The following is a 16,091-nucleotide window of genomic DNA, read 5'->3' on the forward strand; positions in this document are numbered from 1 at the left end:
TGGCATACTTGTTTGTCTTCATTTATTCTTTGTAAAATCTCTTACAAGCAGTTTTTACAAACATTTTCTCTTAGAAATCATTTCTTTTACCTCTTATCAATTTGAATACTCTTCTTTCGGGCTTGGTTACTGATTAAGGGTTACTTAATTAAAAAGAGCAATGTCTACCATTTATAATTATTTTTTTCATATTTTCCTTTTTAGAAGCGTTACAAAACATTTCATTGAAAGTTTCTCTTCAACATGATCAAAGGAGGTAGTTTCTCAGTTAATATTTATTCCGTCCGCGTTTTCAGGTTAATTAAAATTTGGACCACAGATCTATATTTATCATATTAAGAACGCGGAGCAGCTGCAACATGGAATCCTTTTCAGTCTATACAACATGGAAATACGGCAGTCACTCGCTTAAATATTTTACTTTTTAATTTTTGCCCTGAAAAGATTAGCCTCGAAAACTTTTTCCTGCGTTAACAAGACGGATTAATTTCTGGAGCTGTAATTTAAAGAATAAAAAAAAAGTGCAATATAAACTTCAAACTTCAACAAATCTCGACATCTTGAAAGTCCCAGTAGACAAGGCAAGTCCCTCAATGAGAACGGGATAAGTTACAAGTTGGATATTTATGCATTTCTTAACCTTCCACGAGTTCCTGATGGCAAAAAATTGTAGCTTGAAGAACTCAGATCACTGATCCGTTAGTAATTCCACATAAATATCTCGTATCGAAGAGTCTACGAGGTCTTGGGTCAGTGGTTTATCGCTTCCATGCAGTAATTCTGTTGGTGGACTCTTTATAGCCATGTATAGCTCTACGAAACAACACTTAGCCTCCCTCAGCTTCAAGAACATGGGTTGTTTGTGTTTTGTATAATTTACATATCTTCGTTTTGCCGGTATTTGGTCAAACATCAGTGTTTGTTTCAGCAGCTGATAAATTTGTCCCCATCAACAAACATTTTACATAAAATAAGTAACATATTTTATATGAAAAAGAAAAAGAAAACAAAAGAAAACAAAAAATACAAAACGATATTGACAGACAGACAGACAGACATGCGTAGGCGCTCTTGTTATTCTTATAATGTTTTGAAAGTGGAAGTCCACTAATTTTAGGATAAATGTCATCTAAATTCATTTAAATTCTATCCGTTCTTAGTTCTAAACTCGAACAGCCCAAAAACTTAGATTAAAACTAACACATCACTGCTTGGAACTTGTTCCCACGGTCGGTTGAGTGGTGGTCTCCGCAAGCTGCGTGTCCTGAAGATCGGGATGAACCCTGGTCGCTAAAGAACAACAAATCATTCTCTTGATCTTCTCCCTGAACTGGTGGTTCAACAGAGCGTACACAAACGGGTTGACAGCAGAATTGAACAGAATCATGACGTCAGAAATTGCGAGCAAGACGGCGCCAATGTCGTCGGATATAAAGTACAGTAGGACGTAAACAAGTTGGCCTGTGCCCCAACAGACTCCAAATATGGCAGTGACAGCTACGACCATCAAGGTGACGCGCTTCCGCACCTTCATGACGCCCTGCGGATGGAGAAATAAAATCTGATCAAGACGGCATATGATCAACACTGAGGCTAATTTAGAGGAACCAAATCCGATTGACTAGTAATATAAAATCTAATCAACAAAGCTACTTTAATTTGGATGGTCCGGTACCAGCTGCTACAAGCTATTACTTTTGTGTTTAGGTAAAAAAAATAACACACAAAAACACAATCGACTTAGCGAAAGTACTAGTTAATGTACTGCAATAGCTGCAGAAACCATCAACGGACTGCAAGAGGGAAAAAGAAATACAAACATCAGAAAATTCCATTATAATCCTTGAGCGGAAGGAATTTTGCGTCACAAAACTTGGCTTTAAATGGATTTTGCGCCAAAAAAAAAAGGTTTGAGGGTCCATGAGAAAAATTAAGGCATTTTAAAACGTTGAAATAGTTGCCAAATGAACATGAAAATTCTCAAGATGTAAAACTGACATACAGGAAGGCGAACAACGGGCAACCAACTCTAAGACAAACTAAATCTAAATCTAAGGCAATGGGGTTTTAGATGAAGTATCCCCGATCTTTTTATAAGGGAGTCCCCCCGGATCAGACTCACTTTCTGCTGTTGGGTGAGCTGACTTCCGTTACTTCCTTTGAACCACAAAGCGTACACGACTCTGGAATACAGCCCAATCATCACTATCAAGGGAATAAAAACTCCAACAAACCACGCTACACTGTACGCCTTGCCCATCCAGTCCTCTGGCCAGATGGACACGCAAGAGTTTCCGCTCTTTGTCTCTATCACGTCCTTCACAATCATCAGCGGAAGATTTAATATTATGGCGCAGATCCAAGTGACGGGAATGATCACCTGAAATTGTCAAGTATAAGTCTCATATTTTACAACAACGTCAGAAATTATCGTGCACTCATTGGCTAATTTTCATTGCCAATAAGCCGAAAGACCTCCTGAATTTATCATTTATGCGATGTTGACGTAACGAGAGAAAGCGGGCAATTTGACAATTTGTTGTTGTAACAAAGAAATTGACGTCAGTTTTTAATGCGTCTGTCCTGTTATTGACAATGAATTTCGTCCAAATATTGTCAGAGCAGACTGCGGATCCAATCGGCTATCGCCTAATGGATCCACGGCTACTTTGACAATGTTTTGACGAAATTCATGATCAATAACGGGACAGACGCATTAAAAACTGACGTCAATTTATTAAATGGAACGGTGTTTTATTAAGTGTCCAATGTAACTCTTCCTATGGCTTTTCATTATTACGCTAAGCGATTAACTTAAAAAACTCGCGCACTTTGTCTTCGTGTTTGCTTCAACTTTTGATTGTTTATTCATTTGGATTGTTTATGTCTGGATTTCCTAATGAACTATCGCCTGCAATTTTTTAAGCACGCCGGGAAAACGCACGAAAGGAAACAGTTGGACTTCTCTAATACGGACAGCAAATTAAAGGGCCGGAGCAGAATGTCCGCATTATAGAGGTAGAGATCAGGTGTTCGTAAGGAGAGGCTGGACAACATGTAAATGTTATCATCAACAATTTCCCAAAGCAGCAAGGATAAAACAAAAAGATAAAAAAATATTGTAACAAAGAAAAAAAAGCAATCCTCGCGTGGAAACAACGTAAAGGTGCCAGAGGTTTGAGACATTTCCGTCAAACAAGGCTTGGGGGTGAAGTTCGAACATGTGACGTAAAACTTATTTTCTGTGTTTCCGTAAAACCAAATCCAAACCAATGAGTTAGCAATTAGACTACTCAGACAATCTCAAACCGTAGTAAAACCATTACCAAAAACCAAATTAACTGCCTGATTACCTTCCACAGTAGTACATAGTTTCATTGCTATTAAGATTCCCTTAGTAGAATCCTTTATACAGAAAAATTCCAGCGAGGAGTGTTCAGCAATAACCCTGAACTTTGAAAGTGCGTGTAGGTAATGACTCACTATCGATGGTTTCATTGAAGTTCGTCATCTAAACTCACCTTCAGTTTACGCTTTGTAAGATTCCACTTGTTACCATGGGGATACATTACTGCATAATATCGTTCAATGGCGATTGCAATCAGCGTGACGATTGCAGAAGCTGACCCAGTCCACGCGAAGACTCCGCCTGTCACGGATTTGCATAACACTACACCAAACACCCCGTCAGGGTGGTAGGTGAAGGGCAGTTTGTAGAAAACTCTCGGGGTTATGAACACTGCGTAGATGATATCCGCTATAGCCAGGTTTATGAGCAGATAATTCATGGGATTCCTTTGGAATTAAAAGTATTGTATAAACAGAGATAAAAATTGAAAGGGATAAGATGTAGAGTATTTTATATGACGTCAAGGCTTCCATATTGGTGTCCTACAGTTGAACTCTTTTCTTACGTGAACACTTTGATTTACATAGCTGCTGACCACGTCATTGAAAACGTTCTATAGGAAGGCTAAGCTTAATTTTGTGAGTTAGCTGCACTCCCTGTTTTGTAGGGAGAGGTTGGCTTATTCTCTCTGTGTATTCTTGTTAAGACATGATCGGAATATGCCAGAAAGTGACACGTAAACTATGGCATTGCAGTTGGTAAACATGTCACTCAGGATGTTGATTCAATTTTTACTCTGTTACAGTAGCATTTGGTTCTGACGTGGTTGATTCGTAGTCATTTTTTTTTTTTTTTTATTCTTCTTCTTTCATTTTATTTGCCCTTATTTTTATATTTTTTAATTCCTTTGGTTTACTTTTTTGGTCATGAAAAAAACAAAAACAAAATCGCAAAATTTGGACAAAGTAGAACCCGCTGCAAAATTGTGTGTCTCTTGCAGGGTCGCTATACACAAACCTCCAAGTTAAGGTAATTTTTTTAAAATTTCAGTTGGACATTGCAGTAACCATAAGGAAACAAGCGAGAGAGAGGGGTCGCAAAAAAACAAAAAAAATAGTCGGTTACGTACAAGAAGTCGGCTCAGTGCCTACCTCATGTCCCTATTTCTTTTGATGACCAAACAAACAATAGAGTTTCCAATGACATCTACAATGACAAGTATGACGAGAACTGTGGTTATACCAGCTGATTCAGACATGACTGAAAGGTTCAGTGTTGGTTACCTCACCTGTATAAGAAACAAGGCAAGAGAAAACCGCGGACAATAATTAGCCCTCGTTGACCTGGATTGTCGAGTATTACGCAGTTAAAATATCTGGCAGAGTTAAAGTGAAATGGGTCGCGTCGTATACCAAGTGCGAAGTAATAGTAATTGGACCGAGTGGAGTACAATTCAGGGAGTAATTGCGCGAGTGATTTCAAAATCCAAGGCCGATTTGAAATTACGAGTAGGATTACTCCCTGAATTGTAAGACACGAGGTCCAATTACTAATTAATCGTATCTATTACAAATTTCGGAATTAAAATGTCTTTTGAGAACTTCTTTTGAGCGAAAACGTCTGTTACGCATGTCATAAGTTTTGAAAACTGTAGGAAACAGTGCGAAGGAAGCCATTAAAGCGAGCATAATTGACGTGCGAATCACGTGGGTATCCAATTACAGGTATCCAATTAAGAAAAATTCAAATTGGATGCCTGCAATTAAACACCCACGTGATCGCACGCCGATTACGTGACAAATAGGCGCGCGGAGAACCAATCACGATTGAGAATTTTGTTATAGACACGCTTAGAAAGAAAACTGAACTTACGGTTCCTTTTCTAGAGATAGGAACAAAATCAAACCTGATTTGGCAAAATGAAAATTCCACAAAGTTAAATGTTTGCTTATGCCTGATTGCCGCACGCAATCGAGCATGGGGGGTTAACTGAGCTCGAATGTTACTTTTTTTTTCGTTAGTTTTTTTTTATTAGAAACGCTGGGAGTAAACAGGCTAGAAAGGGTCGTTTGGCCTTATAAACGTTAATAAAATGTGTGCCTTGATCAATATGTCAATAATTCTCGGCTACGTCGTAAGCAAAACTAATCCTCCAAATATAAGTTCTTTGATTAAATGCTGCTAAATTGTAAGAGTGAATGTTTCAATAAGCACGACAGTTTCATCACTCTTTTAATTTGTAAGGAAACAAATGTTTGATTTCTGTCACTGAAAAAGAGCTTTGTGTACCAGACGTAAATATATTCAGGCTGAAAGGCTGAAATATAAAAATTTCAGGCTGAAATTGAGCCTTAGTCCTCTGTTGATAGCATTCTTTTTTTTTTTTTTTTTTTTTTTCAACGCAACCAACAACGTTTTCTTTCTCAAATGCTTTAAAATGGCATTTTTATCAATCCGAAAACAACACCTAGACATTAAATGTTTTATATCACAAAAGTTGCGAGGTGGCAATTCTCTTCTTTTTAAAAAATCGGGAGGATTACTAGAAGGCCTTACTACTAGAAGGCCTTACTACGATCAGATCGGGTCCTCCTGTTCTTTTAACAGTTATAAAAGTTTGGTGTGAGCAAACAGCTCCCAAAACTTAATTGATATTGACCTCATGGAACATAAAATGAGTAGAACGAGAAATAACCCTTGGTGTTGAAGTCCCTTAGTAAAACAGTTCTACGGACAAGAATTGTTACTCTGCTGTAGATTCAACTGACGTGTTTAAAAACAAAAGTAAGACCGCAGGCTGCATTTGAAAAATTAGTTTGGCAATATTTGTCCTCTAGCTAAGACGCTGGAGATTTAAGTGTTAAATTTTCGACTCGATGATAACACTTTCAAAGCCGAACCATATGCAATGAAAATTAAGTGTACAGCAAGCTCCAAGACACTTCTTATAAAAGACAATGTGTTGAACATGTCGACGGACTCGGTTTGTTAATTTTGTTGAAAGAAATTTTGATAACATAAAAAAATATAAGGCATATGATGTTATTTCCACAAAATAGTCCATAGTTCATATAAAGATAAATCATATAAAATTAAATTACATAATATAAGTCAAAAAAATAAAACAAAGAAAAAAAGATCGGGATTTTAGCTGTTGTTTTTGGCGATTCGATTTTTAAATACCCACTTGGGAAAAGCAGTTTAGAACTTCACAACACATCTCAAAGACCTTAACGTGACATTATTTCATAAGTTGCAAGTCCGGCGACCGTATTTTCATCCCGTGAAAATAACAAAGCTTTTAAAAGGACAATACCGACCACTATGCTAAATATTAAACCTGGTCGTCAAACCTTCGACTATACCAGAAGTCTAAATAACTACAAAAACTGGTCCTTACCTTTAGTAGCTGAATTTCAAAAATGTGATTATTTTAGCCAACCCCATAAAAAATAATATCTTTGAAGCAATGCCAACGAGATTGAAACTGCAGATGGTACAAATTTGCAGATTATAAATGTAGATGTAGATCAAGATGTAGATAAAATAACAAAAAGTCAGTCATACACACATCTTAATTTTTTGAAGGCAAATATATGTCTCACGTTATATTTGAAATTTTGGCACGTTAACTAAAAGGTACGATTTTCACAAAGGTTTTTTTTAATATGTTGTGTAAATAACTTGTTCGAAGTTTTACTGGAAACTGCATTCAAATTTATTGAGAAGCACACGAATTAAATTAACTACTTTAACAAAACGAGTAAATTTCAATTTTAGCGTATGACGTAGGTGGTACTAATATAAATCATGAATGATGTAAAACAAGGGGTGAAATAAACATGTCCAGAGACATGTGCGCAGGTGATTTCTATTGGCTCTAACCGTTCTGTTGCTCGTAGACCGTATGTAACTTAAACTGTTTCGTCGTTTGCCGTTTCTGCGCAAATTTCAGTCTATCAGCGAAGATTAAAAAAAGAAAACATTTTACTATGAATATCAAAGCTAAAATGACGTTTAGATGTCATGTGACATTATTACCAGGTTTGAAAAAAGCATCGATAAGTTTTGTAAATTAGGCGTTACGGGTGCTAATTACAACACAGCAATAAAAAGGACATTTCTCTATATTTTGTAGTTAGCACCCGTAACCCTTACTTTTTATTCAGATCTATTGTTATTGAAATCACGCATGAAGCATCGGAACGTCTTTTTTCTATTGTTGACGTTCGTTGTTTTTTTCTTTTTAGTTGCCTTGCTGGAGTTCAACAGAATAAAAGGCACGTTCTTATTGGTTAATTCTTGGTCACAACGGCAAAAACGAAATGTTGCCCAGGTGGCGAGAGTTAAAAAAATAGTAAAATATATAAAAAAAAAAATAGTAGTAGGAACCTGTCGGTTTTTCTTCTTTTTGTAAAGCAGAATAAATAATAATCTAACCTCACTTCGATACAATATTAGCTGACCAAATTTGAAGATATTTTCCTTACCTTGAATTTCAAATGAATTCAAGATTTTTTGAGGAAGCATTTTTCCTGACCCGAACGGAGAGAGTAAATTGTTTGCAATTGCAGAAAAAAGTGGATTTTTAAAATTTAGGAGGCTTCCTCAAAAAGTTAAACGTAGCGTATCTGACAATATTTTGATATGGAGAGATGGGAGTTCGTCCAGTTTGTTTCGAGCAGATGTGATCCACATGGTTTATTAATGAAGTTTTTCAATAGTTAACAATTAGCGTATTCGCTCTCGGTTTCTATGGGGTGATTGGCCTCATCAACTATCACCTCGATTAGAGAAATCGTGCACGAATTATCTAATTTTTTTTAGTAGAATTCTTGCTAAGTTTCCTTCAAATAACGATTTCTTATCATCTCCACCTTGGGGTAATATTGGTTTAGTGTTATCTAAAAAATCCCTACCTTACGTTAGGAAGCTGTGGAATAATTAAAAAAAATAAAGAAAATGAATATATTTTAGCCAACCCTCAAAATTATATCGTACCTGACATGTTATTTGGTGAAAGCAAATCATTTCCTCACGTTATATTAAAAAATTTGACATCTTAAAATAACACGACTTTCACCAAAGTTTTTTGAAACGTTGTAGCAAAAAACGTTTTAGTTTCCACGCTAAGAAACGGCGTTTTCCTATCTTTCAATAGATCATACGCATGGACCAATCAAAATGCGAGAAAATTTGACATATTATATTATAATATAAAGTATTTTCAATATGCCTTTCCTAAATTAAAACTACCATAATATTTTTCAAACTTCAGGTAAAGGCAGCGTCCACACTATGCCAGGGAAATTTGAAAACCGAGGTTTCACTCTGAAAACGCTTCAGATGTTTACCGTCCACATTACGCCGGAGAAATTTGAAAACGCAACACTCACCGGTCATTTTGGATTTGTGTTTGAGGAAAATTCGGGCAGAGAAATCACGTGATTATCGTGAGGTTATCGTTGTCGAGAAGCTCCATTTTCAAATATTTTCCGCCAAACGAAAACGAAAACTCGGCGTCTTCGCATTCCCCCGGTTTGAAGAACGTTATCAAAAAGCTGGGCGTAACTGTAGAAATAGAGCTACGTTTTCAAATTTCTGCCACGTCACTGTCTTCTTGTTAAATTCTAGAGAAATAAAGGATTTATATATATATATATCTGAGTGATTTCGCAAAAACATGCCCGCTAGCTTTTCTTCTGGATTCGGGCTACGCCCGAATCCAGGCTAAGCTAGCGACCTTAAACCCAGGGGGGCTCCTTCACGGCCAGGCCGGGCACATGGCCCAGACACTGACCTATCTGCTGGTGGTTTGCTGGTGGCCAGCTGTCAAAAGCTGGAGGGAGGGGAGAGTGTCTTGTACTGGCACCCCCAGCTAGCTAGACTCTGAGTTTTCAGTGTGAAATAACCTTGATATTGACTGTGTTTCTGGGTATTTTACTCAGTTGTTTAACCTTGTTTGAGGCTTCTGTGTTGACATGGCACCCTGCTGGACTGGTCCATGAATTTAGTTCGCAAATGCCAAGCTAACCGTATAGAGGGTTTATTAAGAAGTGTTTGGTTTGTCCATACGGTGGTATTCAACGAAGAATTGAAAGGAAACCACATCCTTTATTAATGACATTGCGGATAATAGTGCATTCGTAATATTCCGAATCTAATTCGAAGTCTACCAGTTCCTGTTTATGGATATCTTCGATACTTTCAGATATCTCAATAAGGTAAGGATAAACACTAGCAGAAATGCGTAGTAGAAAACGTTTTTATTTTCCTTCTTGTAAAACAGAATCAGCAGTAATGTTACCTGAATTCGTTATAATATTAGCTGGCCAAATATGACATTTCACTACTTAAGTCTTCAATTCCGGCATTTTACTTACCTTGCATTTGAAATGAATTCAAGTTTTTTTGTTCTGCTTTTTTTCTGAAGAAGAAAGTATAATGTTTGCAATCGCGGAAGTAAGCGACAGAATAGTATAATTTACGAGATATTTTCAAAAGTTGCGTGTATGGTCGTACAAAAGACGAAAATATGGCAACCAACGCATTTAGCAATAGACTCGTTACGGTGAAAATTACCAACCTATGGGGACGTTTATGTCAATAATTGGTCTACCTGATACAGTACTGAAGATGAGACATAAGGATCTTTAGCAAACACAAGAAAGCCGATAAGTTAAATCGTTCTTAAAACCATCATTTGGATCGTTAATGATAGAAAATGAATGCTGCTATTAGTCTTTGCTAAAGTGTTGTACTTTGTTGAGGGATAGTTGCAATATCAACAATTTGCTTCGTTTCCTGTTGTTTCCCGAAATTCTAACTAGCGGTTCTTTAGAGATTGGCTAATTACTACCGAGATGCATTTAGTTGGATTCTGGCGGAAATGTAAAAAAAAACCCTTTAAAACTACTTCGTTCTTTGTATTCTGATTTTTTTAAGTTTCTAACAAAAGACTGTAGCCTACACAACACAATGTGGAATCTTGGGAAGGAAAACAGCGTAAACAAGAACTGGCATAGGACAAACGAAATAATGGCTCTTTTGCCGCCAAGTTTACGAGTTTCGAAATCCTTGAGAATGCGCTGCGTCGAATCAGCAGTCGGGAGTTTAAAAAAATCACGACGGCAATGGCAACGATCGTCACTAAACAAAAGGTTTAATGAGCAGAACAATGGCTGTAAGTAAAAAAGGGAAGCCTTGGAACCGACTGGCTCATACATGTAGCTGCCGGAGCTTATCACGGTTTCTGTAGCATGAAGCGGCTAGGAGTATTTCTACTCCCCCTGGACGGGACGCTAGTCCATCGCAGGTCACTCCCCCGCAATCCGTTAGGTTTTCCAACAATTCGCCGGTACCCATTTACACTCCTGGGTGGAGAGAGAGGCACTGTGAGAGTTTAAGTGTCTTGCCGAAGAACACAAGACAGTGTCCCAGGCCAGGGCTCAACCCCGAACACTAACCATGAGGCCACCGCGCCTCCCTCAGTACAATGACTGTGTACATTTCTTTGCAGTCCTTTGCAAAACAACAACGCGAAATCACCAGGTTCTGCGTTGCCCCAAGAACGTGAACCACGAAGTGTAATTTTTTAAAATTTTATCAGTTCAAATTTATCTCTGGGTCCAAGATTCAGGTTCCTAATAGTTTTGACAGTGATAAACAAAGTAAAGGACTTCAGAGTATCGCGACATTCGTAGGTAAAATATAAAATCATTTTTTAATCGACGTTGTCCTCGGCGTCACCGTCGTGGTTACTTAAAGTAAAAAGTCCAAAGCGCGCCCTGACCTTGTGTTCGACCAAATGAGTTGTAAGCGAAAGACGCTTTTTACATGCCACCTGTAATAAATTGAAACGCATTTAAACAATATCTTACCTTTAATGCTGGGTTTTGCTTGTTGTGGGTGTGCTCAAACGCTACTGGATATAGGAAGGGATCAAGGGACCTAAACTTTCATCTATTGTGGTAGCAACCGAAGAAAGAGTTTAATGCAGGCAGGTCACTTTTACAACATAGTACACTAAAGGCTTAGTCAAGCAAATAAAAAAAAATCGAAATTTCATCCTATCCATGGATTTCCTAATCCTAAGTAAACATAATATATTTTAAAACCTTATTTTGGCAGCCAGACCTAAATAACGCAAATCACCACGTAATTCTTACGTTAATTTTCTATAGCAACAGGATAGGGGGGAGGATACCAATAACAGATCTTTTCAGATTTATCCGCATCCGATCACATTATACAAACTGTTAATTTGTCCACTTACCCTGAAATTCCTCTGAATAGAATTGGCAAAGATTGATATCGTTTGCGAGGCTTTCTTCAGGGGCTGACAATATTTGAAAAGTGGGGATAAAAAGGACAGGAGATGTCAACAAAGAGCAGTTAGCTGTGGTCTCTCCGATGCCGTGTAAAGAAGTGGTAGTCAATATTCATACAATAAGCGTGGTAAAGTCATGAGGGCCGATACGTTAACTGCCCCGAAAAACCATAACTCAACTGAATAATATATATATTTATGTGTGCTTTTTTCACGGGCCTACGCCAATCGTTTGTAAATTACCTTCGTTTAAGAGCAATCTTCCTTGACTGATATCTGTTCCTTTAAATTGATGGAATAAATCATGAGTGGAATAAATTGCCTACTCGGTTAGAACGTGTAGCGTCCCGCCAATTGACAGTTAAAGTTGTCATGGCAGGTTAATATCAAGCGAGGAGCGTGTGTGGAATATAAACCTTTCTCAAATTTCAACTGTTATGTGTTATGAATTTCAAATTATTTCCGTAAATCGTTGCCCACCTCTTGGTTTGTTTTATTACTCTGATAAGCCAGCTTTAGTTTATTCAGGCATCCAATTATTAGCTTGAAATGTCAACCACCGCCTCGTCATTTTTTCAGAAGTGTCAAACAATCCGGGAACTGTGACAAAAGCTGACTAGGAAATCGACTCTAGTCCAGGAGCTTTTTTCAACTAGAAATATCTTTATCACCTCAATTCCGTTAAGATTCCGGACAAAGCAAATACAATGACCATAGAAAACCATGAATATTTTCACGGCCGAAAACGTCAGGTGTTTTGGTATTCTGCTCGCAAGCATATTAATGTCTACTAGTTCATAGTTCGGTTTTGAGTGAACCGGTTCAGCCAAAAACAGAAATCCTTTTTTATCGAAAATATATTGTAAACGATTTTAATACCACACAGATTTCTTTCTTTTTAATTTAAATGTAAAGAAATGTTTCTTTATTTAATGAGAGAGAAACAAAACAAAACAAAATTAAAACCTCCATTGTATTCAAAGAAATTAAACACACCGCTTTTATGAAGTAAAGTTTACTTTCAAATATTATTCCAGACCGCATTTGACAGGTTAAAATAACAGTTAGTCAATATTTGCCTTCAAAGTTACAAGATGCAAAAGTCTGTTGTCAAAGACTAAACCTCTTTAAAAGTGAGAAAGCTATGCAATGAGAATTGGTTGCACAATAAAAATCAAGAGACTCTAAATATAACAAACAATGAGAAGAGTATTCCCAAATATTGTTAAGTATGACTACTCAGAGATATTTTAACATTGCATTCATCACAGTGACTAGACGTGTAGGAGAATCTTAAGTCTAAAAAATCTGAAATAAAACCGGATTCTTTGATGTAGTTTTCCCAAATAATTCGTTAAAAGGGGCTGCCTTTGACCGGGACGTCATTTAGCGAATTTTAAAAGCTATCTTAAGTGTAAAAGAATTGAAATGGAACAGGAGCGTTTGATGGCATTTTCGAATATAATTCGTTAAAATGAAAGAGATAAAATGAAAAAAAAAAAAAAGAGTTCGAATCCGGCTTTCGGTTCTCGATATTTTCAAGGAATCATCTTTGATAACGACTTCAAAATACACAAAAGCGATGGCAGAAATATTCCTGAAACTAACTCGGAAAGGATTTATTTTTTTCATCTGGAGTAGGAGGATGACCAAAAATTCTGAATATGATATTCACCTACTTATTTCTCCTGTTACCAAGGTTTTCTACTTACATTGTATCTTCAAGTTCCAAAGAAAGGAAAGATTTTGCGGATGCAGAAACTTACTGACGGAGAGAAGTTGTCGTTTGCCGGCAAACTGAGCAAATCTGAGTAAACCGATACATTTACGCGTCAAATGATTCAATGGGATTCGACAATCCTTTGACAGGTATGTCGCAGCCGTGCGTCAACAGTTAACAGCAGTTGGCTATAGACAGTCTCCGGTGAAACTACTAAGCCGTAGTGTAGTAAATGGAACCATGCAGTGGTTTACTTAAACTTGATGCACAGCATAAATAAATTCAAAAGTATTCAGTTGACATGGTTAACTTACCTAACTTTGCAAGGAGCACAAGTCTATAAGTTCGAAAAAGAAACATCATCTGACAGAACTGAAATGAATACGCGACCATTTTCCTTTTTACTCAGTAGGTGTTTCAAAGACATTCGTTTCATAAATAAAATTATGTGGATTTTCCTTTCGCTGTTTCCACCCTCTGTTAACTCAGAGCAACAAAAATAGGTTTTAGAAATGTTATCGGTTAATGATCTTGCGTTAAAATAGCTCGTAGATAGATCTACTTTTTGTTAACTTTTTCAAAGACTTGTCTAGATTGTATATTTGAAAACTTTAATGACTTCATCAAATCCTGGGAAAAACTGGACGTTGTTTTGGTTCAGAATAGCCTGAACTGCAAATTGTCTGCAACGCAATTTGTCTGCAGCTTTCTGCATTTTGAACAGGGGAATGCAGAATTTTACAGTAGAATGACTCAAGATCAGAATACTGATTTAGAAAAGGCTCATATGATGGAATTTGCCACCACATTTATCCATTATTTAGGTTTTCTACCTACCTTAACTTGTAGAAACGCTACTTTTTAATAAAGAGAATATGTTGTGATAAACTGATAAGGGAACTTTGAAAGCTTAGGAGGGTGCCTCAGATAATTGAACGTGTTTTGTATTATTTTGTCAATTAAGGTTATGTTCGTACGTGGGACAAAACTGTGTCAATAAACAGTAGCTGGAGTTGGCAATAGTCTTGTTCCGTTACAATTTAGTATTTTTTAATGAAGCGACTGTTATTTAAATACTGGTTTGTCTGGAACTGATGAAGTGCATATACATATTTCTGTGTTTCTCAAAAGAAGTTCGGTAACCTCTGTTAGCTTGGAGCTGGAAAGGTTAACATTACAGAAAATTATTATTCAACCACTTTTTTATTGTCACTTGTTCAGTTCCTCCTGCTCCCGCCCAGTGGTAGTCGGCAGCTGTCTCAAAGAGAATTGTTTCAAAATTGAGATATCCACAACTCTGACTAATATTAATGGTAAATGGAGCGTGGTGGCCTAATTAAAGCCCTCTACTATTTCAAATTAGATCTGCTTTACTCCCGATGCAATAACATGAAGAACTTTCTCCGTGCTGTTCTCCTGTTGTTTCAATTTGATTGGAAATATATGTCAGAGTTTTTGACCAAAAAAGGATTTCTTGTAGAAATTATTTTACCTCGCATTTTGTTATTGGTGCGAGTAATTGAGTAGTTCACTCAGCAGATGTTATTCTGTCATAAGTAAAATCACTCAAAAAAATAAAATACATTAAAATACCCCAGCTTATTCCAGATATGACACTGAGAGCATTTGCCATGACGTGACATGTTGTCGAACTCTCATGATTCCCTGTATATATGGAAAAATTAATTGATCTCAAAAGACAAAGCAATATTTGTTTCAAACAGCTGTCTAACTTAATTGGATTTCCTCTGAACGAAATAGTCAACTTGCTCTTTGTCAAGAGAAGATTGTTGTGTTGAGAAAGACTGTTATACTAAAACGTAACTTAATAATGCCCTATGAAAAGGCTATGAATTTTTCGTTGCTTCATCGAACGTCAGGATGGTTCAGCGCGATAGACGTGAATTACATGAATATAGTCACTCGTGACTTCTGTTTCCGTCGCTGGATGATCCCTCGCTATGATCTACTCTTTTACGCTTCTGTAGGATGAACTTTCTCGAAAGCTTTATAAAATTAAATTATAAACAGCTTTATAATATAACTTAGAATACTATGACATTGAGAATCCCGTGTTTTTGTCATGATCACGACGTATAACCGACACTATGACAAACACATTTGTTAGATATAGCAATATAAGTAGGTAATGTAGTCCATAGCAAATGAGAAATGATGACAGAAGAGTTCGTAAAAATACTTATCAAGGGCAAAATGAACATTATTTATCGTGTGAACGACGAGTGGTATAAAGGATTTACAAAACGTATGAACGATAAGCACTATTAAGGATTTACAATACGAACGATATATGGGAATTGCTAAGGGAATCTCTTTTCGTAAAGAAGAGAATCCATGAGAAAAGCGAAACGGAAGAAAAAAAAAAGATCTTGAAAATATGTCTGAGATGGCCTTTTTGATTATTAGTAGAGATAAGCCTATGGGTTTACGCTACGAGCAATATTCGAAAAAAATGAAACAAATCGGATTTTTTAGTTATTTCCGTGAGTGGCTGTGATTGGCCTGAAGTAATTTTCTGAGTCGGGTAATAAATCTTTCGATTTTGTGTCAAACGCGTTTTAAAACAAGCATGTATAATGAGCGTGGGACATGAAGAAAATCTACGTCTGTCGAAAAGTTGTGAAGTATTCGACTTGTAGTGACAAGTGCTTTAGCAGCCTTACACAGCTTAA

General features: G+C 36.9%; 1 protein-coding gene across 1 annotated transcript; it reads right to left on the bottom strand.

The window, feature by feature from the left end:
- Positions 1-13,636, bottom strand: LOC110063943 (pyroglutamylated RF-amide peptide receptor-like). Its single transcript, XM_089290775.1, has 5 exons — positions 13,391-13,636; positions 4,501-4,637; positions 3,522-3,795; positions 2,123-2,380; positions 1-1,540 (listed from the first exon to the last, which is right to left on the bottom strand). Exons 2-5 carry the CDS (start codon positions 4,605-4,607, stop codon positions 1,205-1,207), a joined length of 975 nt encoding a protein of 324 aa, XP_089146901.1. The 5' UTR covers positions 4,608-4,637; positions 13,391-13,636; the 3' UTR covers positions 1-1,204.
- Between the last annotated feature and the right edge of the window lie 2,455 nt (positions 13,637-16,091).

This window comes from Orbicella faveolata, unplaced genomic scaffold (genome assembly GCF_042242905.1).
Source record: "Orbicella faveolata isolate gen_17 unplaced genomic scaffold, um_ofav_v1 contig_2, whole genome shotgun sequence".
NCBI classification, from domain to species: Eukaryota; Metazoa; Cnidaria; class Anthozoa; order Scleractinia; family Merulinidae; genus Orbicella; species Orbicella faveolata.

What these genes read in the sequence shown, in the direction of transcription:
- LOC110063943 (XM_089290775.1), bottom strand. Translation starts at nt 4,607, where the DNA reads ATGTCTGAATCAGCTGGTATAACCACAGTTCTCGTCATACTTGTCATT. An exon ending in AAAAGAAATAGGGACATGAG is followed by an intron (nt 3,796 to 4,500) that starts GTAGGCACTGAG and finishes TTAATTCCAAAG; the next exon opens with GAATCCCATGAATTATCTGC. An exon ending in TTACAAAGCGTAAACTGAAG is followed by an intron (nt 2,381 to 3,521) that starts GTGAGTTTAGAT and finishes TGACAATTTCAG; the next exon opens with GTGATCATTCCCGTCACTTG.